The 23,242-nt window shown below is 39.6% G+C and overlaps 1 protein-coding gene across 2 annotated transcripts in view; it reads right to left on the reverse strand.

The window, feature by feature from the left end:
- Positions 1 to 9,287: 9,287 nt before the first annotated feature.
- SF3B1 (splicing factor 3b subunit 1) overlaps positions 9,288 to 23,242 on the reverse strand; it is a 49,573-nt gene continuing 35,618 nt past the window's right edge. The window contains exons 12-26 of one of the 2 annotated variants that reach the window (XR_012421338.1): positions 22,142 to 22,321; positions 21,501 to 21,587; positions 21,104 to 21,374; positions 20,541 to 20,686; positions 20,299 to 20,445; positions 19,625 to 19,750; positions 18,890 to 19,111; positions 18,426 to 18,608; positions 18,229 to 18,340; positions 17,140 to 17,209; positions 16,632 to 16,752; positions 16,157 to 16,288; positions 13,350 to 13,622; positions 10,274 to 10,490; positions 9,288 to 9,769 (exon numbers count right to left, since the gene is read on the reverse strand). Coding sequence is in view for 1 of the 2 variants with exons in the window: in XM_045367427.3 (XP_045223362.1) it covers positions 9,611 to 9,769; positions 10,274 to 10,490; positions 13,350 to 13,622; positions 16,157 to 16,288; positions 16,632 to 16,752; positions 18,229 to 18,340; positions 18,426 to 18,608; positions 18,890 to 19,111; positions 19,625 to 19,750; positions 20,299 to 20,445; positions 20,541 to 20,686; positions 21,104 to 21,374; positions 21,501 to 21,587; positions 22,142 to 22,321 (2,376 nt within the window). In the remaining variant the exon portion in view is untranslated. The remainder of the gene's footprint in view (positions 9,770 to 10,273; positions 10,491 to 13,349; positions 13,623 to 16,156; positions 16,289 to 16,631; positions 16,753 to 17,139; positions 17,210 to 18,228; positions 18,341 to 18,425; positions 18,609 to 18,889; positions 19,112 to 19,624; positions 19,751 to 20,298; positions 20,446 to 20,540; positions 20,687 to 21,103; positions 21,375 to 21,500; positions 21,588 to 22,141; positions 22,322 to 23,242) is intronic. The other variant, XM_045367427.3, reaches the window with a different exon arrangement.

The following is a 23,242-nucleotide window of genomic DNA, read 5'->3' on the forward strand; positions in this document are numbered from 1 at the left end:
TCTCAAAACAAAAACAAAAACAAAAAGCTAGCAAGACAAAAATTTTAGGCTGGGCATGGTGGCTCACACCTGTAATCCCAGCACTTTGGGAGGCCAAGGTGGAAGGATAACTTGAGCCCAGGAGTTGAGACCAGCCTGGGCAAGATAGGGAGACCACCATCTCTACAAATAATTTGAAAAATACCCAGGCCTCGTACACGCCTGTAGTGCCAGCTACTTGGGAGGCTGAGGTGCAAGGATCACTTGAGTCTGGGAGGTTGAGGCTGCAGAGAGCTGTGATCATGGCACTGCACTTTAGCCTGGGCAAAAGAGTGAGATCCTGTCTCAAAAAATGAAATAAATAAATAAGTAAATTTCAGCACACAAGAAAACAGCACTGCATTCAAAAAAGATTTTCCTTCTTGTTCTTTTATTTTTTCTCCAAGACAATATTAATAGCTCTCATGCATCCCTTTTCAGAGCATTGCCTGTTTGTTTCCCTGCCTTGTCACATGTATACATGATCTATTGGGGTGGTTGGGCAGAGTGCTCCAGCTCCAAGCTCCAGAAACAGCACGAACAGCTCACCCGTCCCAACTCCTCATATGGAAAATGTCCATCCCCACTCTGTCTGCAAATCCAATTAGCCAGGGTCATTTGGAAGATTTTCTATAAATCATTTTCCCCTGGAAAATACGGAATATCCTAGATCCGTTTGTGCTATAAAAAAGCTATTTTTCTGACTAACACCCTCTAGACCTCTAAAGTAAACTTTTAAGGAAAGAAGCAAACAAGCAAGTAATCCGAAGAACACAAAACTAATTTGATACCGTTCCCTTCCACAATTGTCCCAGCTCTTGGGCAGTGGTTATCCAGCTTGGAGGCAGCGACCAGCAGGGGCCACAGTATCACAGTTAAGGAGGTGGAAGGAAAGCATCTGGGTGGGTACCATTACGTAGTCTGAGCGTCTTTGAACTAATTCAGTTCTGAGAACATTTGCTGGATAAGTTATTTATATATCTATGATCTGGATCAAGGAAATGAACTAGAGATATTAATCTTCATGCAAGCACGGTTCAATTCATGCCATTTCCCTACTTTAAAATCTTCAGTAAATACTTGTGGAATAAGTGAATACTGAATAGTCAGTGGTTACCCATTGCCTGTAAGATAAAGTTTAAGAATGGCCTTTAGAGAGTGATGATATTGTCTGGATCTGTGTCCCCACCCAAATCTCATGTAGAACTGTAATCCCCAGTTTTAAAGCCTGGTGAGAGGTGACTGGATCATAGGAGTGAATTTCTCCCCAGTGGTTTAGCCCCATCATCTACTTGGTGCTGTTCTCGTGATAGTGAGTGAGTTCCTGCCAGATCTGGTCGTTTAAAAGTGTGTGGCACCTCCCTTCTCTCTCTCTTGCTCCTGCTCTGGCCATGTGACTGTGCCTGCTCCCCCTTTGCCTTCTGCCATGATTATGTTTCCTGAGGCCTCCCCAGAACCCAAACAGATGCTAGCACATGCTTCCTGCACAGCCTGCAAAACCATAAGCCAATTAAACCTCTTTTCTTTATAAATTACCTAGTCTCAAGTATTTCTTCATAGCAATGCAAAAACAGACTAATACAGAGGCATTCTATAATCTGAATCCAAAATACCTCTCATCCATTCATTTGTTCGATAAATACATACTGGGTGCCTAGGAAAGGAAGTACTGTACTTGGCGCTGTAGATTCAGATTTGAACAGACACAGCAGATACTGGCCCTGACTTCTTGGGGCTACATCTGATTTCCACTATTTCTCACCATTTGGGCTGTCCCCGCACCCTATTTTCTTAGACACAATCCAAGCTTTCCCAGTTTCACTCTTTTGCCAAGGCTCTTCATTGTCCCTTTCAACACCATATATGCAATTCTAACTTTTCCCTAAAAAGTATGCCCCCTAGGCCGGGCGCGGTGGCTCAAGCCTGTAATCCCAGCACTTTGGGAGGCCGAGACGGGCGGATCACAAGGTCAGGAGATCGAGACCATACTGGCGAACACGGTGAAACCCCGTCTCTACTAAAAAATACAAAAAACTAGCCGGGCGAGGCGGCGGGCGCCTGTAGTCCCAGCTACTCGGGAGGCTGAGGCAGGAGAATGGCGTAAACCCGGGAGGCGGAGCTTGCAGTGAGCTGAGATCCGGCCACTGCACTCCAGCCTGGGCGACAGAGCAAGACTCCGTCTCAAAAAAAAAAAAAAAAAAAAAAAAAAAAAGTATGCCCTCCTCCTGAAACTCCCACCTAATCTCCTTTCCCTCCTCCTCCCACGTGAAGGAAGGTCCCAGGTGAAGGAAGTTTTTCCAGCACCTTACAGGGAAGGACCTTTTCAACTACGTTTATAGTATTAATAGTTAGCAAATGCCTTGTAGATAGCTGGCACTTAGTAAATATTTGCCAAATAAATGAATGAAGTCCTCGTGATTTAAATTATAGATACTGTGTTTACACCCCTGAGAAACATTTCTCAAACCTCCTTAAAGTTATCATCTCATGAACTCAAAAGCCAAGTAGATCATTTGTTCATGATTACTCAATGCAATTAAAATACATGGCTGGGCACAGTGGCTCACACCTGTAATCCTAGCACTTTGGGAAACTGAAGCAAGAGGATCACTTAAGCGTAGGAGTTCAAGACCAGCCTGGGCAACATAGCAAAACCCCAGCTCTATAAATAAATAAGCCAGGCACAGTGGCTCATGCCTGTAATCCCAGCACTTTGGGAGGCCGAGGCGGGCAGACCACTTGAGCTCAGGAGTTCAAGAGCAGCCTGGGAAACATGGCAAAACCCTACCTCTACAAAAAATACAAAACTTAGCCTGGTATGGTGGCATGTGCCTGTAGTCCCAGCTACTTAAGAGGCTGAGGTGGGAGGATTGCTTGAACCTAGGAAGCAGAGGTTACAGTGAACTGAGATTATGCCATTGCGCTCCAGCCTGGGAAACAGAGCAAGACACTGTCTCAAATAAATTAATTAAAGAAAAAAAAATGTAAAAATCCCCATTAGAAAATGAAAATATATTGGACTATAGATCTCATTTGTTTAGCATTCGGGGTAGAATCATGTCACTATTCCCAGAGATATAAAACTTAATGGGTGTGCTTCTCAGGTGCTTCTAACCACTGAATGACACTAGTTCCATCTAAAATGATTTGAAGATTTAAAGAGTAAATTTATATATATATATATATATATATATATTTTTTTTTTTTTTTTTTTTTTAGACGGAGTCTTGCTCTGTCACCCAGGCTGGAGTGCAGTGGCGTGATCTTGGCTCACTGCAACCTCTGCCTCCTGAGTTCAAGCAATTCTCCTGCCTCAGTCTCCCGATTAGCTGGGACTAAGGCATGCGCCACCATGCCCGGCTAATTTTTTTGCCTTTTTAGTAGAGACAGGGTTTCACCATGTTAGTCGGGCTGGTCTGGAACTCCTGACCTCAAATGATCCACCCGCCTTGGCCTCCCAAAGTGCTGGGAATACAGGTGTGAGCCACCATGCCCGGCCCAAATCTATGCTTTTAAGTCTTCAGCTAAACTCACACCAGTCCCCTAATTCTCTTTCCTTCTGCTGCACTTGCAGATCAGTCCAACCAAATACCTTCTCTAGCCAGCTGGACTGTTGAGCAGTACTTAAAGAATACCCTGCAATCTCTTGGGATTCCCAGACAATCCAAATGTCCCTGATGAGTGCCTTTTATTTCCTCAAGAGTTATTTCCAAAGTGCTTGCTCCTCAAGCCACCTGGCAATCTCCATCCCTTCTAATGTCAGCAATAACAGAGGTCTTTTCCCTCATGATAACAGGCCAGGAGCGATGGCTCACACTTGCAAATCCCAGCACTTTGGGAGGCCAAGGTAGGAGGATCTGCTTGAACCTAGGAGTCTGAGACAAGCCTGGACAATATAGTAAGACCTCACATCTAAAATAATAATAATAAAATAACTATGTCAACAGCTGCAGCCATTACATTTATTAAGTGCTGTGCTTTGGCATTTTGCTTTATATACATTATCTTAGCTAATCTTTACAAGGACCACCACTTACTGAGGTAGGTACTATTATTATCCCCATTCTACAAATTAGAAAGCTGAAGCATAGAAAGGTTTAAAAACTTGCCCAAGGTCACATAACCAGCTAGTGGCATGTCCAGGTTACAAATCCAGGACTGACTGCAGAGCCAACTGTTAAACCTATACTGTATTGACTTCCTGTTCCACTCTTCTGTCAGGGCACAGAGCCAGGATTCCCAAAGGCTACCTGGCTCCCCCAGGCGATCTCATACCAGTGTCAAGACAGTGAGCTCTCCTCTTCCAGTCCAAGACTCTCCAACAACCAATGTCAGTCAACTAGTAAGCAGCAGAAGCAATACGGAGATACACCTACGAGGTTTATTAACTACATTATGCTGACCTGCTTTATTGGAAAAAGCAATGGATTTTATTAAAATTAAAAAGGCTCCCTGCACCGTCTCTTTTAATTTCACCCAGGTTCCAGCAAAGTACCTTCCTGGAACTGTTTTGATCACCTCTTGGCTATCTGTGTCTAAGGCCCACTTGCTTCCACACCCAAATAGGCACTTCCATCCCTTTTTTACTGTGTTATTGCCATATTAAGAATGGAGTGGTGTCCTAGTCTAGTGCTTCTCAATTTTAATGTACATGAAATGCAGGTTTGTTTTTGTTTTTTGAGACGGAGTTTTGCTCATTACACAGACTGGAGCATAATGGTGTGATCTCGGCTCACCACAACCTCCACCTCCCGGGTTCAAGCAATTCTGCAGCCTCAGCCTCCCAAGTAGCTGGGATTGCAGGCATGCACCACCATGCCTGGCAGATTTTGTATTTTTAGTAGCGATGGGGTTTCTCCATATTGGTCAGGCAGGTCTTGAACTCCCGACGTCAGGTGATCTGCTCGCCTCACCCTCTCAAAGTGCTGGGATTACAGGCGAAGCCACCAAGCCCAGCCCCAAAATGCAGCTTCTTATTCAGGTTCCGGATGGAGCTTACTAGCATGTGTTTCTAAAATCCCCATGTGACATTGATACCAATCTCCAGGCCACACTTATGTAACAATGACCTAGATATGTGGCATGTGAACAGTTCTTCCTTGGTGATCATCTTGTTGCTAAGTGATTTTCTTCCCAAATGTATAAATTATATTCTGCTTCTGTGACCAAAACTATGCAAAGCATCAGTTTATACATTACACATTATACATACTATAGACACCAGAGTGTCTGAGTGTTAAACTTTACCAGTTTCTTTTTGCATGAATTTTTTACACAAGTCTCATTTTCCTGTGTCCACTTGTTTCTAAAGCACCAAGAAAACTGTTTTGAAATTCTGACATGCCATAGATGAACTTTCATGCCTATAGCCCACGATATCTTTTTCCTTATGGACTCAGGAAAGATGTTGCTCCTCCTCTTCAGGAAAACCCTTCCATCTGTGCCTGATTTCCACCCTTCTCCACCTCATCATTCATTCAAGCAATCGCCCACTTTGTTTAGCTCATTAGCCTCCTCCTGTTTTATCTAGTCCAAACTTCTCTTCAGCAATACTCAAGAAATTCACTATTTAAAATATGGCCGGGCACGGTGGCTCAAGCCTGTAATCCCAGCACTTTGGGAGGCCGAGATGGGCGGATCACGCGGTCAGGAGATCGAGACCATCCTGGCTAACACAGTGAAATCCCGTCTCTACTAAAAAATACAAAAAACTAGCCGGGCGAGGTGGCGAGCGCCTGTAGTCCCAGCTACTCAGGAGGCTGAGGCAGGAGAATGGCGGGAACCCGGGAGGTGGAGCTTGCAGTGAGCTGAGATCCGGCCACAGCACTCCAGCCTGGGCGACACAGCGAGACTCCGTCTCAAAAAAAATAAAAATTAAAAAAATAAAATAAACATATAAAAGCAAAATAGCAAAGATTTTAATTGTTGAATTTAAGTGGAAAATATACGGTTGCTCATTGTAATAGTCTTTCAATCTTTTTCAAAATTTAGGCAGAGTTATAGAACAATTTCTTCTATTTAAAAGTTTTTTCCTAGCACAAACCTATTTAGATTAAATCCCCTCACCAGCCTCTCAGCTAACATGTTAAAATTTCCTTCCAGAACTTCATTAATCAGCCAGGCTATAAAAAAGTAACTGTCCAACATAAGGCCCAAGCATGTGCTTTTATGGAAATCTTTTTAGAATTCACAAAATAAATTTTAAAACTTATTCTAGCAGGAACACTAGAGATGTAACTGACTACACTCACTACTCTGGTTTACTTACTTATTCCCTCTTGCCTACAAATCTTGACTGCCTTGCAAACCTACATTCTCTTATCAAGTCTCATTAAATTCCTTCCACGGCTTCCTATCCAAATTTTTTGAAAGGTGAGGAAGGGGTTTATGTACCCTGCCTGCCCTCCTCTTCCAGCCATACCATATAACCCACTATCGCCAGCTCACAGGTGAGACTCCAATGCTTGAAGACCAGCATCCCAAGTGGAGAGCACCAAGCCACCTCCAGCACTCCTGCCCGAGCTGCCCACCCGGCTCCCAACTGTCAAAAGATGCTCTGAGGACCAGTGTGGGGTCATCTTACACATTTTCACTGCTTACTTTCCCCAAGACTTATGCGGAGCTTTAGCCCAAGGTAGGCATTTAAGTATTTGCTAAGTTGTATTTCTAGTTACTTCCTAGATAACTGCTGCCTAAAATCAAACGTTTTATATATCATGCTTTAATTTTATTAAACATGTAAGTTCTGCTTAAACAATGGTCTAAGGCTAGCTCAGTGGTTCTCACCCTAGGAAGACTTTGCCCTCTAAGGGACATGAGACAATGTCTGGAGGCATTTTTGGTTTAACACTGAGATGACGGTGTGCTGCTAGCATCTCACAGGTAGAGGTCAGGAACACTGCTCAACATTCTGCAAGGCACAGGACAGCACCCCCACAATAATGACTGATTCAAGATGTCAATAACGCCAAGGCTGAGAAACCCCAGGGTAGCTGTAGTGTTTTCTTTTAACCTTAGGGGATTTGAAAGCCACTGGAAACCAAAGAGCCGAACTGAACCTATGTGGCTGCAACATTTTTAGTTTCTTATTAAGAAAAAGTTCTCTGGTTTTTCAACATTAAGTTCCCTTATTTTGAAAACAACCGAAAGAGCTCAATATTGCAAAAATGGCACAACCACAACAGAGTGCAGTGTGATAACAATACAGAGTCAACTAAGATTAAAAATTGGTCTACTAAGACTTTAGATATAATACGTTTTATTCATCTAGTGGTACTTGGTGCTCACAGGGCACCGTACAACAAATTTTAAAAATACAATATGAAAAAAAACAAACAGCCAGAGATCAATTCCATTAGAGGGTGATGACCCACAGAAAAACCAACAAAGGCCCACAGAAAAACCCACCCTGTGTCCCTAAGAACATTTCCTTCTTAGTTCGGCTTTAATAAACACCAAAAGAAAATACGAAAGAAAAGGTCTTTTAGAAGATAGGTAAAACTTCACATAGCGTCTTCCATGTATCACAAAATGCTTTCCTTATTTAATAATAAGCACATAAAATAATCCAAGTATCTGTGAGCCTCTATTTCGTCCCAATTTTTTAGGTCATAGCTTTCACTACTTCCCTCCTGTCCTCAAATTATTTTCATCAGTAAAAAAAGTTACTTAAGGTGTTAACAGTCTCCTTTGCTCCACACTGCCACTACAAAGCCTATTTTCCATAAAAAGCCAGAGGCCAAGCAAACGTAAGCTACTAAGTACTTGAACTGAAAATATAATTAAAATTTCCAAAGTGATACAACATCAAATTTTGACTTTGTAATCTATTTGTATTCAATTCTCAGTCATTACTGAAGGTCATTTGACATCAACCATAGAGAGCAGTGAGAGTTAAAGTTGCATAGAAGTAGTGCTGAAAACTTGTAACAGAAAGATGTTTGGAGTGTTTAATTTTACTACATAGTGACATATTTTCAAAAAGTTGTCATACAAGGAATGAGGAGGAATTACAAATCCAAGTTGGAAACCGTTAATGCTCAGTATCGATTTGTTGAAAGTCAATTACAAGCTGTTTTTTTTTTTTTTTTTTTTTTTTGAGACAGAGTCTCGCTCTGTGGCCCAGGCTGGGTGCAGTGGCACCTTCTCGGCTCACTGCAAGCTCCGCCTCCCGGGTTCACGCCATTCTCCTGCCTCAGCCTCCCAAGTAGCTGGGACTACAGGCACCCGCCACCACGGCCGGCTAATTTTTCGTACTTTTAGTAGAGAAGGGGTTTCACTGTGTTAGCCAGGATGGTCTTGATCTCCTGACCTTGTGGCCCGCCTTGGCCTCCCAAAGTGCTGGGATTACAGGCGTGAGCCACCGTGCCCGGCCACAAGCTGTTTCTTAACTAAGCTTCCGAAGCAGGAACTCCTCAAGTGTTAACAGGCAGTTTTACTTACAGTAGTAGTTATATGCTAATGCTGTTTGCAGAATTTATTTTCTCTTTAGCGTTCGCAGAAGTACTACCACATGGAGACAAAACAAAATAGTAAAAATAGTATAGGTAGTAAAAAGGCCAACACCAAGAAATTTGGGGCCATAACATTATAAAAGGTTGAAAATATACTTTACATATTTGCTAAAAAAATTAAGTCGAGTACTGCCTTAATGCTTGGTTCCTCTATCATTAAATGGCATTTCATTCAGTATATGCTGAACTCTTAGATCAACTTATTACTGAATACAAAGCTAAGCAAACCTAGACATTTTAGCTGCTGCCACCGTATATTATCACAGTACATAAGGAATCTGTTCTATCAGCATTACTTAGGTATCCTCACTCCTAATAGGCAGAAAGCAGTTTTGAAGTAAAGTTAAATTTCTCACTTGTTAAACACAGCAGACTTTCAAGCGTTGGACAAGACTTAAACCACTTCCTTTAAACATGTTCATAAAGCATTTTGAGAAATCAAGAGATGAAAGGCGCTATGTAAGTACAAAATATTCAAGACAGTTTAGCAAAAGTGCTACTTTTCTATGATGATGGAATGGTTGTGCTAGTTTGAGGGGAACACCTCCTGAGGCTACTGTTCTTGCTGTCATTATTAACAGAACAATGGAATTTTGACAAAGATGCCATCACTTCATATAATTTTTATTTGGCTAACTACTTTCTATTAACCAGGTGACAGAAAATGAAATTAAGCCACTTATTCCACATAAACCAATACTTTATCAAAGTTCCGCATTTTACAAGTCATGTTCAAAAAACACACACAAATTAGCATTTTGTACACAAATGTTTATTTCTCAATTAAACATTCCCTTTAAACACAAGGAATGAGTTCTAAATCTTCATAAAGATGAATTAAAAATGAAATCCCTCCAGTATAGTGTATGTAATCACTGTGTTCTTGGTCACTACTGGCATTTACTGCTTAACATCAAAAACAAAGACAGGTTATTTAAAAATCATGCTACTGGATTTCTAGCTCTTCCTCTATGACCAGTTCTACACTGATCTGCAATGTTTAAAAGTTTACATCACCAAATCAAAGCAAGTTTAAGGTGTGAAGTAGCTGTGCATTAAACACAAAATAAACAATAAAATTATAAGATATAGTCAAGTTCATAACGGATATAGGTGTTCTTATCATCGTTGTAGATTCTTGGGTAATGTGCTATGAGAGCATCCTGGGAACCAATGTAGATAGAGTTGTAAATTTTCCAATATACATCTCTGACTTTCCGGGCTGGATGAAACAGACCCTAAAATAATATTGAACAGTTACCTTATTTCAATTTTCAAGAACACACATAACCTTAACAAAATTAACAAATCATAAAGATATGATTCAAAATTATTTCCCTTGGGGAGTGGGGGGGGCCTAGTAATTATACAAAGCTAAAACGGAAGAGACAAAACGCACTCCCCCGTCACCACACAATTGTTCTACCATATGGCACAATATACCCTGTTGATAATCAGGAAAAGTAACTTAATTCAACACACTACTTTTCTTGCTAAGTAATCTTTTAAAAACCTTTAACTTACAGGGAGTGGGGGGAAAGGGGAAGGAGAGCATTAGGACAAACACCTAATGCACGCGGGGCTTAAAACCTAGATGATGGGTTGATACGTGCAGCAAACCACCATGCCACATGTATACCTATGTAACAAACCTGCACATTCAGCACATGTATCCCAGAACTTAAAGTATTATTAAAAAAAAAAAAATTCACCGATTAAAAAAAAAAACAACTTTAACTTACCTGTAAACAATACTGCAACATTCTACATGGTCCAATAGCAACTCTCAGACCCTCTAGGGCTCCCATAACTGCCTGAATTACATGAGGAGATGTCTCAAACACATTGGGCCATACATAGTTCAACAAGTGATTCAGCGAATCTTCACAACCAAATCCATAAACCCCAAGTGACATGTGCTGTACCACTGCACTAGCCGTCTGTCTGTGTACAAGGTCTCTATAAGGGAAGGGAAAAAAGTCCTTTAAGATACAGTCTTATAAGAAAGGGGAAAAAATCCTTCAAGATATGGTCTTAGTTTTACAGGAAATATTCACCTGCCCATTGGAAACGAAATTACTAATTCAGTGCACTGAATAGATGTGAAGTCATCCTAACATTTCGTGTGTCTAATATATCCTTTAGAATAACTAATGTTTCCACTTGAGAACTTTTGCTTTAATGACTCAAGCTTCACTATTGCTCAACAATTAAGCCATATTTTCTAATTAACTTTTTTTTTGAGACAGTCTCACTCTGTCGCCCAGGCTGGAGTGCAGTGGTGTGATCTTGGCTCACTGCAACCTCTGCCTCCCAGGTTCAAGCAATTCTCCTGCCTCAGCCTCCTGAGTAGCTGGAATTACAGGTGTGTGCCACCATGCCCAGCTAATTTTTGAATTTTTAGTAGAGATGGGGTTTCGCCATGTTGGCCAGGATGATCTTGATCTCTTGACATTGTGATCTGCCCGCCTCAGCCTCCCAAAGTACTGGGATTACAGGCGTGAGCCACCACGCCTAGCCTTCTAATTAACTTTTAAAAGGAATATGAGCAGCAGGGCTCTGTGAAGTCTTGGCTTTATTATGCTATTAAAGAGGAGGTATGTGATTCTAATGTATGAATAATAAACGGTAATATCTTATTTTAAACTTTTTTCTCTTTTTTAAAATTACTTTTCAGGCTGGGCATGGTGGCTCATGCCTATAATCCCAGCACTTTGGGAGGCCGAGGCAGGTGAATCACCTGAGGTCAGGAGTTCTAGACCAGCCTGGCCAACATGGCGAAACCCTGTCTCTACTAAACATACAAAAATTAGTCAGGCGTTCTGGCGCACACCTATAATCCCAGCTACTCGGGAGGCTGAGGCAGGAGAATCACTTGAACCTGGGGGGCGGAGGTTGCAGTGAGCCAAGATCGTGCTGCTGCACTCCAGCCTAGGCAATAAGAGCGAAACTCTGTCTCAAAAAAAAAAGAAAAAAGAAAAATTATTTTAAAAAATGTTTATTGTTAGAGATATGGAGGGCCTCGCTATGTTGCCCAAGCTGATCTTGAGCTCCTGGGGTCGAGTGATCCTCCCACCTTGGCCTCCCAAATCATTTTAAACTCTTGATTATAAACTTAAATCTTTACTAGTACTTCAGATACTGGTATATAATAGGTAACTAAATTAAAATTAAATTCCCTTCTCACGTAAAGTTTAAGTTTCAATAACTCAATCTGGGGAGAGGAAGATCAACAATTTTTTCAAACCTACAGAAGTAACTATCATCTCCTATGTTAACTGAGTTTATGTTCATGAAAAATCAATCAGTTATTCATTCCACAATTATTCAACCAAGTATGAGCTCATTGGCTAACACACTGGGATTTGCAACGGGTATGAAAATGAGTTTCCAGGCCAGGCACGGTGGCTCATGCCTGTAATCCCAGAACTTTGCGAGGCCAAGGCCGGTGGATCACAAGGTCAGGAGATAGAGACCATCCTGGCTAACATGGTGAAACCCTATCTCTGCCAAAAATACAAAAAATTAGCTGGGCACGGTGGCACATGCCTGTAGTCCCAGCTACTTGGGAGCTGAGGCAGGAGAATCACTTGAACCTGGGAGGCAGAAGCTGCAGTGAGTCGAGATCGTGCCACTGTACTCCAGCCTGGGCGACAAAGCGAAAGTCCATCTAAAAAACAAAATGAGTTTCCACACTTTGCTCCAAAGATAGTAACACAGACCATATCAAAAGAGAAAAATACTTGTATTTACTAATATTCTTGTTTTTCTTATTTTAATAATGTCATTCAGCATAAGAATGAAGCAGTATTCCTCATTAATAAAATTTCCAACTGAAGTATTCTTTTCATTTAGTAATTTTCAATGGAATTACTCCCTCCACTTCTCAGTACACAGAACAAAGTTTTTAACTGCAGGTGACATACATTAATGACTGCACTATGGTCCTCACGCACTTCTCACTGAGGAATATGGAGCAAGGGTGATTTACCCTCATTTTTTTTAGCCCTGGGCAGCCAGGCTTTTACAGAGCACAATTCTTACTTTGCTTCCATGTCTTGCATATACACTTTCTGGTAACTTGTCAAGTCCAGTTAAGTCTCCCTTTCAGAAGGTTATTAATGAATAACTTTAATCTGTACACAAAAGTATGTGAATGGGCTCTGATTTGAGTAACTTCTCTCTCCTGAAAAATAAGGAGCCAGTGAAACGGTTCTTTCCCTTACTATGGCTGCACTTTCCTTTGCACTTTCTTCAGTTACTTCTGTGTTTAAGGCTGTGCATCCGTCTAGATGGTAAAAGGTATTAGCAATCTGTCAAATAACTCGAACAGTACTGTACTGGTGGTCACTATCTGAAACACCAGGGACCTGCAATAGGAAGAGTGTAGCTCTGGCAGGCTATGTTCAGTAATTCAAAGGCTTAAGAGAAACCTATCCTTTACCTGCAATAAAAAGCTAAAAAGATCAGGTCTCTGCCACACTGATTAGCTCCTGCTCATCATGTCCTCTAACTATATTTGACCAATTTTGAAAACAAAAGATTATCAATCAACCCTTTTCAAAATGTATTTAGTTCAACAGATATGAAAAGAGATTTAAAGGGGGTGGGGGAACTTGAAAGAAAGTCTGGGGAATCACTACAGTGTGCACATTATTTTAAAATAATAAGTCATATTTACGATGTCCCAAGACTCCAGGCTAGCATTTTTTTCTTTAACTACATTACAGTAAAAAGTCATCTAATAACTATTTCAGGATATTCTAAAATGAAGGAAGAGTTATAATTATTTTCTTGTCATCAGTTCAAGTCACTTACCTATCCATTAAAGCATCTTCAAGTAACGGTGTTACAGCATAAATGTAGTCTTTTCCCATTTCACCAATATATTCAAACAAGAAGGAAAGTGACTTTAACACTCCATTTTGAACATTCAGTTCAGGAACTCTGTATTCATTCATTAAGGCAGGGAGTACTGTGAAGGGTGAACATGTTTCCGCAACAATAGCTATTGCTACAGTGGTACAAACTCTGTTCTGCCTTTCTTGAACTTTGAGGTTGTTTAGAAGTGTAGCCAATACATCATGAGGGCTGAAAAAAAAAATGGGTCAACAAGCTGTTACATTGTAAGTCAAAAATTTATGGAAGAAAAAATGCATAAAGATGAAAACTTTTAAATATTAATAATTACAGGGAACTCAGTAATTTTATAAAACGCAATACTTCCAAGTCACTGGCATTGTTTCTACATTAAAATTTCATATAAATTAAAAGGTCAGTTTAAAAAAGTTAACTCTGAGAAGATCAGAGGTCACAGCTGTACAAATTTTTAAAATTTTGGCCGGATGCAGTGGCTCACGCTTGCAATCCCAACACTCTGGGAGGCCGAGGCAGGCGGATCACGAGGTCAGGAGTTCGAGACCAACCTGGCCAACATAGTGAAACCCCGTCTCTACTAAAGACACAAAAATTAGCCGAGTGTGGTGGCACACACCTGTAGTCCCAGCTACTTGGGAGGCTGAGGTGGGAGAACCACTTGAACCTGGGAGGCAGAGGTTGCAGTGAGCTGAGACAATGCCATTGCACTCCAGCCTGCGTGACAGAGTGACACTCCTTCTCAAAAAAAAAAAAAAGTTAACTCAAATTAATTTTCATATGTAATTTTCAGTTTTTAAACTTTCTGAAATATAAAGAAATTTAACTAAATGTTTAAAGTGAGTAATTCTGAGTTGTCAAAATGGGCACTAGAACTAGGTAGGAGTGGTGAGGGGAATATCTGAATTGTGGTCTCCCATTATAAACCATATAAAATCTCTTTTCTTTCTTTTTTTTTTTTTGAGACGGAGTCTCGCTCTGTCGCCCAGGCTGGAGTGCAGTGGCACAATCTCGGCTCACTGCAAGCTCCGCCTCCCGGGTTCACGCCATTCTCCTGCCTCAGCCTCCCGAGTAGCTGGGACTACAGGCGCCCGCCCCTGCGCCCGGCTAATTTTTTCTATTTTTAGTAGAGACGGGGTTTCACCATGGTCTCGATCTCCTGACCTTGTGATCCGCCCACCTCGGCCTCCCAAAGTGCTGGGATTACAGGCGTGAGCCACCACGCCCGGCCATAAAATCTCTTTTCTTTTATCTTCCCTCCCACACAATTTGCTGCATCTATTTGCCTCTTCTTTGACATAAACTTAGAGGGACATTGGGGCTAAAAGCTTGCACGACAGCTATTCACTACAAATTTCTTGACTCCATCACCACTGAAATAAATATTATGCTACCAAAATAGGAGAGAAATTAGTGTGTGTTAGGGGAGGGGGTGTGGTCTGGTTAATTCTACCTAATTAATCAGACGTTCACATGTCATATTCCTTGAACACATTTTCTTAAGCCACATGGACATGTGGTGTCTCGTTTTCTTTTCTTTTTTTTTTTTTGAGACGGAGTCTCGCTCTGTAGCCCAGGCTGGAGTGCAGTGGCCGGATCTCAGCTCACTGCAAGCTCCGCCTCCCGGGTTCACGTCATTCTCCGGCCTCAGCCTCCCGAGTAGCTGGGACTACAGGCGCTGCCACCTTGCCCGGCTATTTTTTGTATTTCTTAGTAGAGACGGGGTTTCACCGTGTTAGCCAGGATGGTCTCGATCTCCTGACCTCGTGATCCGCCCATCTCGGCCTCCCAAAGTGCTGGGATTACAGGCTTGAGCCACCGCGCCCGGCCGTGTCTCGTTTTCTATAATGACTTTTTTCCTACTTTAGTTGTGATGGAATGGAAGCAAACAACCATAGATTATCTCACAAAGCAGCTATAATTCAGTTAAATCCGTGGAGTAATGTTAGAATAGCATTTTTGTTGTTTTTTTTTAGAGACAGGGTCTCGTACACTGGCACAATCACAGCTCACTGTAACCTTAAACTCCTGAGCTCAAACAATCCATAATACAACTTTTAAAACACATAAAGCATTAATATGAGACTTAAATGATGCTGTGAGACTAAAAATTTGCCTTAATAGTTTAAGCAATATCCTAAAAGACCAGTACACATTTTGTATTTTTCTGAAAATGGTACTGTTTCCCTCCCTGAAAACACCTAAAGTATAATTAAAGTAAATCTTAAACCCTTCCATCTATTTTAATTCAATTAAGAATTTAAGACTACAGGCTGGGTGTGGTGGCTCATGCCTGTAATCTCAGCACTTCTGGAGGCCAAGATAGGTGGCTCACTTGAGGTCAGGAGTTCGAGAACAGCCTGGCCCACATGGTGAAACCTCATCTGTACTAAAAAATACAAAAATTACCTGGGCGTGATGGCGCATGCCTATAGTCCCAGCTACTGGGGAGGGTGAGGCAGGAGAATCTCCTGAACCCGGGAGGTGGTGGTGGGTGCAGTGAGCTGAAATCAAATCACTGCATTCCAGCCTGGGTGACAGAGCAAGACTCCGTCTCAAAAAAAAAAAAAACACACAAATTGAATTTAAGAATACATTCCAAAAATCAGAAGGTCAATGGTTAAATGAAGAGCTTTCTCAACTCCATTATTCAGACCATGCCTCAAAAGAGATTTCTACATGAAGTATTTTTCAACACCACAACGAATTTATTATAATTTTTTTTTTTAATGGAAGTAAGTGACACTCACCCAATGGCCTTTGCAATATAACCAAATGTGTTGACTGTGGCTCTACGAATAGCCTTTTTGTGGGCTTTTAAGAGCTCTAAAAGCTCAAAGCAAATCCTCATCCACTCTCTTGCAGACACATATTCAGCTCCCCTAATTTAAAAAATACACATATTATTTGTGACATTAGGAAAAGTTTTAAGGATAAATTTGCAAATTCAGTTCTAAAAACATGATTGTTAACTCATTTTAAGCATTAAATAAGAGTTATTCCTCTTCAGAAAGGCTGAAGAGTTAGTCTTACAGGTTTAGTCCTAAAATTACATGGCCTCCCCATTACCATCCAAATTGAAATTTGACTGAAAATATTAATACTAGACAGCCTAATCATATACACTTATATTAGTGACATTAAGAAAATTTTGCTAATTGAATACAAAGTGGCCAAATTTGAAAATTGATACTGCTTATAAAAATGTGTGGGTAATCTGCTTACCTGTCAGCAATACGCCCAACAAGATCAATACAATTCTCTTGTACTTTTTCATGTCTGTTCTTTAAGATGGGGGTGAGTCTAGGCAGCAGATCTTTAATTGGTGGAGTCATCTTATGCATACCTATTTAATAGAAGTCAATAAACTATCAACATCTGAATTGCAACTTTTGTTCACTTTCCTTTTACTTAGCAACGTTATATATGACTATGCATAAATATAAACTTACAGCTGCCTATGGAAAGAGAAAGCCGCGGATTCTGACCAGACTCAGAATCGTTTTTAACTTTTATTAACAATTTTTGATTATGTATAGAAATGAAAGAAATCAGTGAAGTGATTTAAAGAATGATGGATACTCAATAACAAAAAAGTTTTGTTTGGTTCTGAAATGTATTTGTGCACTGACATTTAAATATGGGGACAGCTTATGTTCCGGCCGTACACAACAATATAAGCCAGAGGTAAACAAGTAAATAAAGCAAAAATTTCCAGAAAGGGCCCCCTTACCCTTTAACTGCAAAACAAACAGATCTCCAGTCTCCCTGCAATGCAGGGCATACTTGGATGGTATTTACACCTATGAAGAGAGAAAAAAGGAGGCAGCTGGCAGGGGCTCTTGCTCTAACTAGAATCACTTGCTCTGATTCTCTCTCCATTGCTCTTCCCATGCCTCTCTGACAAACAATATGGTTTAAAACTCCCTGCAAACCAGAGACCTACAAGTGCCCATGTAAATGATTTTTGGCAAGTGGCTATCTTCAAGTAGAGCACTGGGCTGCATTGGAGATTATATGCAAATACAATAGTTTAAAAATGTATATTGCATAAATACCTCTTACAAAATAAGAAAAAACAGTGGCTCTCTCACAGTCAGCCATTTTGACTTCTGCTAGGTTATCAGAGCCTCTAAACTCTGCAGGAGTTACATTTGGCAACAGTTATAATCAATTTAAAAAAAAGATTAAATACAAGAAACCATTTGTTTTCTTTGTCATACTGCCCTAACAGAATAAAAACTTTGCTCTCCATATCCAAGACCATTTGTAATATAGCTGTGTTTTGGGTTAGAAAACTGAATGGACAGTATTGAAAACTTGAGTATGTAAATAAAGACAATAATTTGATCAGTTCACTTTTCTGATTATATTCCTTGAAACTGATGGCAAGTAAAAAACCTGTCATAATCACTAATTCAAGGTTTAAATATACACATATAGTTCTAAAACTGAATTAAAACTTTAGGTTTGCCTTTTCCCCCTCGCAGCAGAACATGGCAGAATATATTTCACCTGAAACACTATTTCTACTAGGGTCCTGTATTCCAAGACTTCAAAGCTTTTTGAGCTGTGACTACTCCCACCTCTCCTGTAGGTCCTAAACTTGCCCTTTTTTTCTCTTTAAAGTAAAATATAAATGGGTTTTGGGAAACAAAACTTTTGTGACATCCCCCGACTTAACTACAATATTGAAGTGCTTTTAAAAAAGTAACAAAAACCTCCCAAATCCTAAATAAGACTTTACTTACAAAAAAAAAAAAAAAAAAAGGAAAGAAAATTAAAACAAGAAAAAGTCTTATGTAACCAGCAGATTTCATACCTATGACATTTACAATGGCCTTCAGTGCTCCGAGAATGCTGCCCAATACTTCAGGGTACTCTTCACCCAAATACTCATACAACACAACACCCAAGTGTCCCATCAATTTTTCCTATAATAAAACAAAGAATGTTAAAATGTTACTATTTACATTAAACTATTTGGTGAAGAAATAATAATTTGAAAAAGAAGTTTACCTCTTGACAAGTCTTCATGACAACAGCAGTTCGAGAAATCAAGTCAGCTGCCTGCTGCCTAACTTTTGCAGATTTGTTATTTAAACGCCACAAAACAGTACCACAGATCTGAGGCAAGTATGGTTTGACTCGTTTGCCAAGAGCATTAACCACTGTGCCAAAGCCGTTCAACATTACTGAGTCCTAAAAAATAAATTTTAAAAAAAGACACATTCATTTGGTTTATGACTGCACAGTTGAAATATACTAATAGTCAACCTTTTCTAACCACCCAAACATCTGTGGTTGTTTTTTTACATCAAATCTTAAAACTTGAGGTAGAATAACATTTTTTGGTAACCGAGTGAGCATATTAAAAATTACTTCAAATTCAATTGCATTCTAGAAAAATTTGCTTGACAACTAATACGTTTTTCTACAAATATTAAAGTCAGTAGCAATGTGCCATAATTAGTTATCATTACCTCTGTAGTCTGTTCTTGGAAAGCATAAAGAATACCATCAATCAGTTGTTCTTCAAGTTTATGATCAATATCTGCTGCTCCCAAATTGCCCATAATTTTCTCAATTGTCTCCATCACCATTTTTCTGTACTGTTCAGCTTCATCTTTCAGATCATCCACAATCCTGGATATAATTTCTGCTGCACCTACTTTGTTTGCCAACTCCACAGTAGTATCAACTAACTAAAAAGAACAGAAAAAAAAACGTTTTAGACTGCTTTTCCAAGGACATAAAATATCATGAAAACCAAATACTCTAAATACACTATTTAGCTAATGAACATGATAAGAATGATTCACTGCTATTTATTAAAGTTGAAGAGAAAAGTGACCAAACATAGAAAAATGAGTGTAAGTTAACATGATTCAAGGTAAAACTGTGTCCATGTTTCATCTAGCCAGATAAAGCACTGAATTCACCACACAAAAACATCAATTCACAGTTGAGTATTAATCCTTGAATCCAAAATCAAAATGGAAGTTAACTGGCTGACTAAAATCCATCTCCTCACAGTTGAGTATTAATCCTTGAATCCAAAATCAAAATGGAAGTTAGCTGACTAAAATCCATCTCCTTTCATAATCAAGCACATATAAACTGTGAGATAATTAAGGTAAAAAATAATATGCATTCAAGTCGACTAAAGAATAAGTCAAAAGGATTTTTGAGAATATTCTTTTAAAATAAAAGCTTACCTGTCGGTAATTTCTTCTATCCAAAGCCATCCTGTGCTGCCAGAAGTGTTTAAAAAAGGGAGGAAGAATCTCTGTTTTAATGTAGTTTGCTTCTACACCATCTGTCCCACAACACTGTTTTACCACCTAAAAGGTTAAAAAATAGTAATAATAAATCAACTGACTTGAAATGAACAGACTACTCATTGCTGATTACGTAATTTTAAAAAATAAAATTTAAAAACAAATGAAACAGTACTGGTGTAACATACAGTTTTTTTGTTGTTTTTAAAAAACACTTTAAAATTATCTTAGAACCGGCCGGGCGCGGTGGCTCAAGCCTGTAATCCCAGCACTTTGGGAGGCCGAGGCGGGTGGATCACGAGGTCAGGAGATCGAGACCATCCTGGCTAACATGGTGAAACCCCGGTCTCTACTAAAAATACAAAAAGAAATTAGCCGGGCGTGGTGGCGGGCGCCTGTAGTCCCAGCTACTCCGGAGGCTGAGGCAGGAGAATGGCGTGAACCCGGGAGGCGGAGCTTGCAGTGAGCCGAGATCGCGCCACTGCACTCCAGTCTGGGCGACAGAGCGAGACTCCGTCTCAAAAAAAAAACAAAAAAAAAAAAAACAAAAAAAAATTATCTTAGAACCATGAAACAAATCCAGTTTACATTAACAAATCTGGAATAATTACCTTCAGCACAATCTTCTTCATTTCCTCATCAGGAGATTGGAATTCTCGAATAAGGATTAACATCACTTCTCTAGTATAGTAGTTGGCATATTCTGCATCCATAAGAGGAATAAGATACCCAATAGCCTTCAAGAAAGCAGCCAAACCCTATTTTTAAATAAAAATATATGTACTTTAGTAATTTAGATTTATGTCACCTTAACTTTAATGAAGATAAATCAAAAGGTAATTGGTGGATTTACCTTTCCTCTGTGTTGGCGGATACCCTTCCATAAAGGCTTTAACACAGAATCAAAAGATTCGATACCATAAGGAGTTGCTGCTTCAGCCAAGGCAGCAATGGCCAAAGCACTGATGGTCCGAACTTTCTGCTGCTCATCCACAAGACCTACAAAACCAAACACAGGTTTTAACTATGCCCCAACATTACCTAAGTCACACAATGTCATCCAGATTCTCACAATATATCAACTATTTAGCCAAACTACAGAATACGTTCACATTAAAATTAGGTAAAAGCAAAATATGAACCATAGCCTGTTAGCAGATAATATTACAAACCCATCATAAAATCTATAGTTTGTACAGTTATGCCTTTCCATTTATCTCCCCAAATCAGTAGCCCAAATTTTAGGACAGCTGTCTATTAAAAGTAGACAGGCTGTGTGTGTACTTCTAGTCCCAACTACTCAGAAGGCTGAGCAGGAGGATCACTTGAGCCCAAAAGTTTGAGTCCAGTCTGGGCAACATAGTAAGACCCTGTCTCTTAAAGAGAAAAAAAAAAAAAAGTTACATTACAACTTACCATGTTCAATGATTTCAACTAAACTTCTAAGATGTGGCAAGATGGCACAGCCCATAAGAATAGCTATCTGTTGTACAATCTTAATACCAGTGTGTCTCGCTTGCCAGGACTTCTTGCTTTTGCACACAGCTTTTAAGAAAGGCAATAAAGAAGGAATGCCCAGGGCAGAGGCTACAACAGCAAAAGCTCTAGCTGTTGTGTTACGGACATACTCATCCATGTTATCTATATCAGGTCTCATGGTAGAGATCATAGTAGCCAGACCAGCAGCCTAAAAAGTAAACAAAGAAAGGACAGTCATGAGTTGGTAATATTAATCTTCAACCATTTCCTTCCATAATCAAATAATTCCATAAACAGAAATAAATTGTCTTCTCTAGAAATTAAATGTAAATACCTTTGCCAAATTAGAAATGATCTCTCGGCCTTCCACTCTAGCATAGTAATCTTCATCAATCAATAGTGGTTCAATGACCACAAGGATCTGAAAAAGAGAAAAAAGAGAAGCAGCTACACTTTCACATCAATTACTGATGAAATACTCATGTACAGAATTAAACATATACAAGAAATTTAGATTTATCAGGATTTTCGTTAATCAAGGGACAAATTGTTTAAGAATTTTAATTACACAAGTTCAAACTCCAGATAGAGATGAAAATTTAAGAGAGCTATTAGTGACACACTAATATTCAATATTTTTTAAAGAAATAACTTATATGCCCCATGAACATACTGCACCATAATTAACATCGGTGAAAAAACTGGTTCTTAATACTAACTGGCACAGTACAGAATCACATATGTTCTCCTCCTAATCTAATCTCAATAAAAGCAAATGAAAATATTAAATAATATGAATGTCTTATGGCAAAGATGATAAAAACTAATATCTGTACATCTGTATAAAACTGTATTTGTACATGTATGATGTGTACTTGTGCAAAGAAAAAGGTCTAGAGGGATATGTAAATTTAACATTGATTAACTGAAAAAGTTAAAATATTAAAACTATCAGAAACACTATTAAGAACAAACCTTATGCACATATGGACGAACTAAGTCATCAAGTTTGTATAGTATCCTATCAATAACTTTCACAAGTAAATGACGCTCTTGATCCTCAAGTGTAGGAGACATCAGTAGAGGAAGAATCTGATTAAACAAAGGACCAGCTCCAAATTCACGAGCTTTATCAGTAATCTGACGCAATGCAGCCTGGGAAAAAGAGCAGAGTATAGGTGTGGTTTCTTTACAATCAAGCATTTTGAATGAGCAAATTACTCAAAGAAGATTTTCCATAATTTAATATGTGTTTACTTTTACACACATTTTACACAGACAGCATGAGTGCATTTCCATCCAAATTACTCTGGAATTTCAACTACTGTGATAGATATTTTATGTTAATTCAAAAGAGTAATTTAATAGAACAAAAGAACCACAGAGGTATGTACCAAATTAGCCTTCACTTCCCCTAAAGTATCTTCCATTTCCAAGGCACATATAGTGTTAATATAATCCCTCACTAATTTCACTAATTATCTTCAAGCTTTAAGCATATTTTAAAGGCCTTGAGAAATGGAGAATCTCGTATTTCAGCATCTTTATTAGCTTTTTTAACCAAAGAATTCTGTGCTAACTCCAGCTGGGCATGGTGGCTCACACCTGTAATCCCAACACTTTGGGAGACTGAGGCAGGAGGATCTCTTGAGCCCTGGAGTATTTAAATAATAAAAACAAACGGCTGGGCACGGTGGCTCACGCCTGTAATCCCAGCACTTTGGGAGGCTGAGGCAGGTTAATCATTTGAGGTCAGGAGTTCAAGACCAGCCTGGCCAACATGGTGAAACCCCGTCTCTACTAAAAATATAGAAATTAGCAGGGCGTGGTGGTGCACACCTGTAGTCCCACCTACTTGGGAGGCTGAGGCAGGAGAATTGCTTGAACCCAACAGGCAGAGGTTGCAGTGAGCCAAGACTGCACCACTGCACTCCAGCCCGGGCAAGACAGCAAGACCCTGTCTCAAACATATATATATAATATTAATAACAAAAACAAGCAAAAAAGTTAAATCCTTCACACTACATAAATTTTTTTCCATCATGCTATGTCCTTGATAAAGATGAAGAAAGTAAT

This window comes from Macaca fascicularis, chromosome 12 (genome assembly GCF_037993035.2).
Source record: "Macaca fascicularis isolate 582-1 chromosome 12, T2T-MFA8v1.1".
In the NCBI taxonomy this organism is placed as follows: domain Eukaryota; kingdom Metazoa; phylum Chordata; class Mammalia; order Primates; family Cercopithecidae; genus Macaca; species Macaca fascicularis.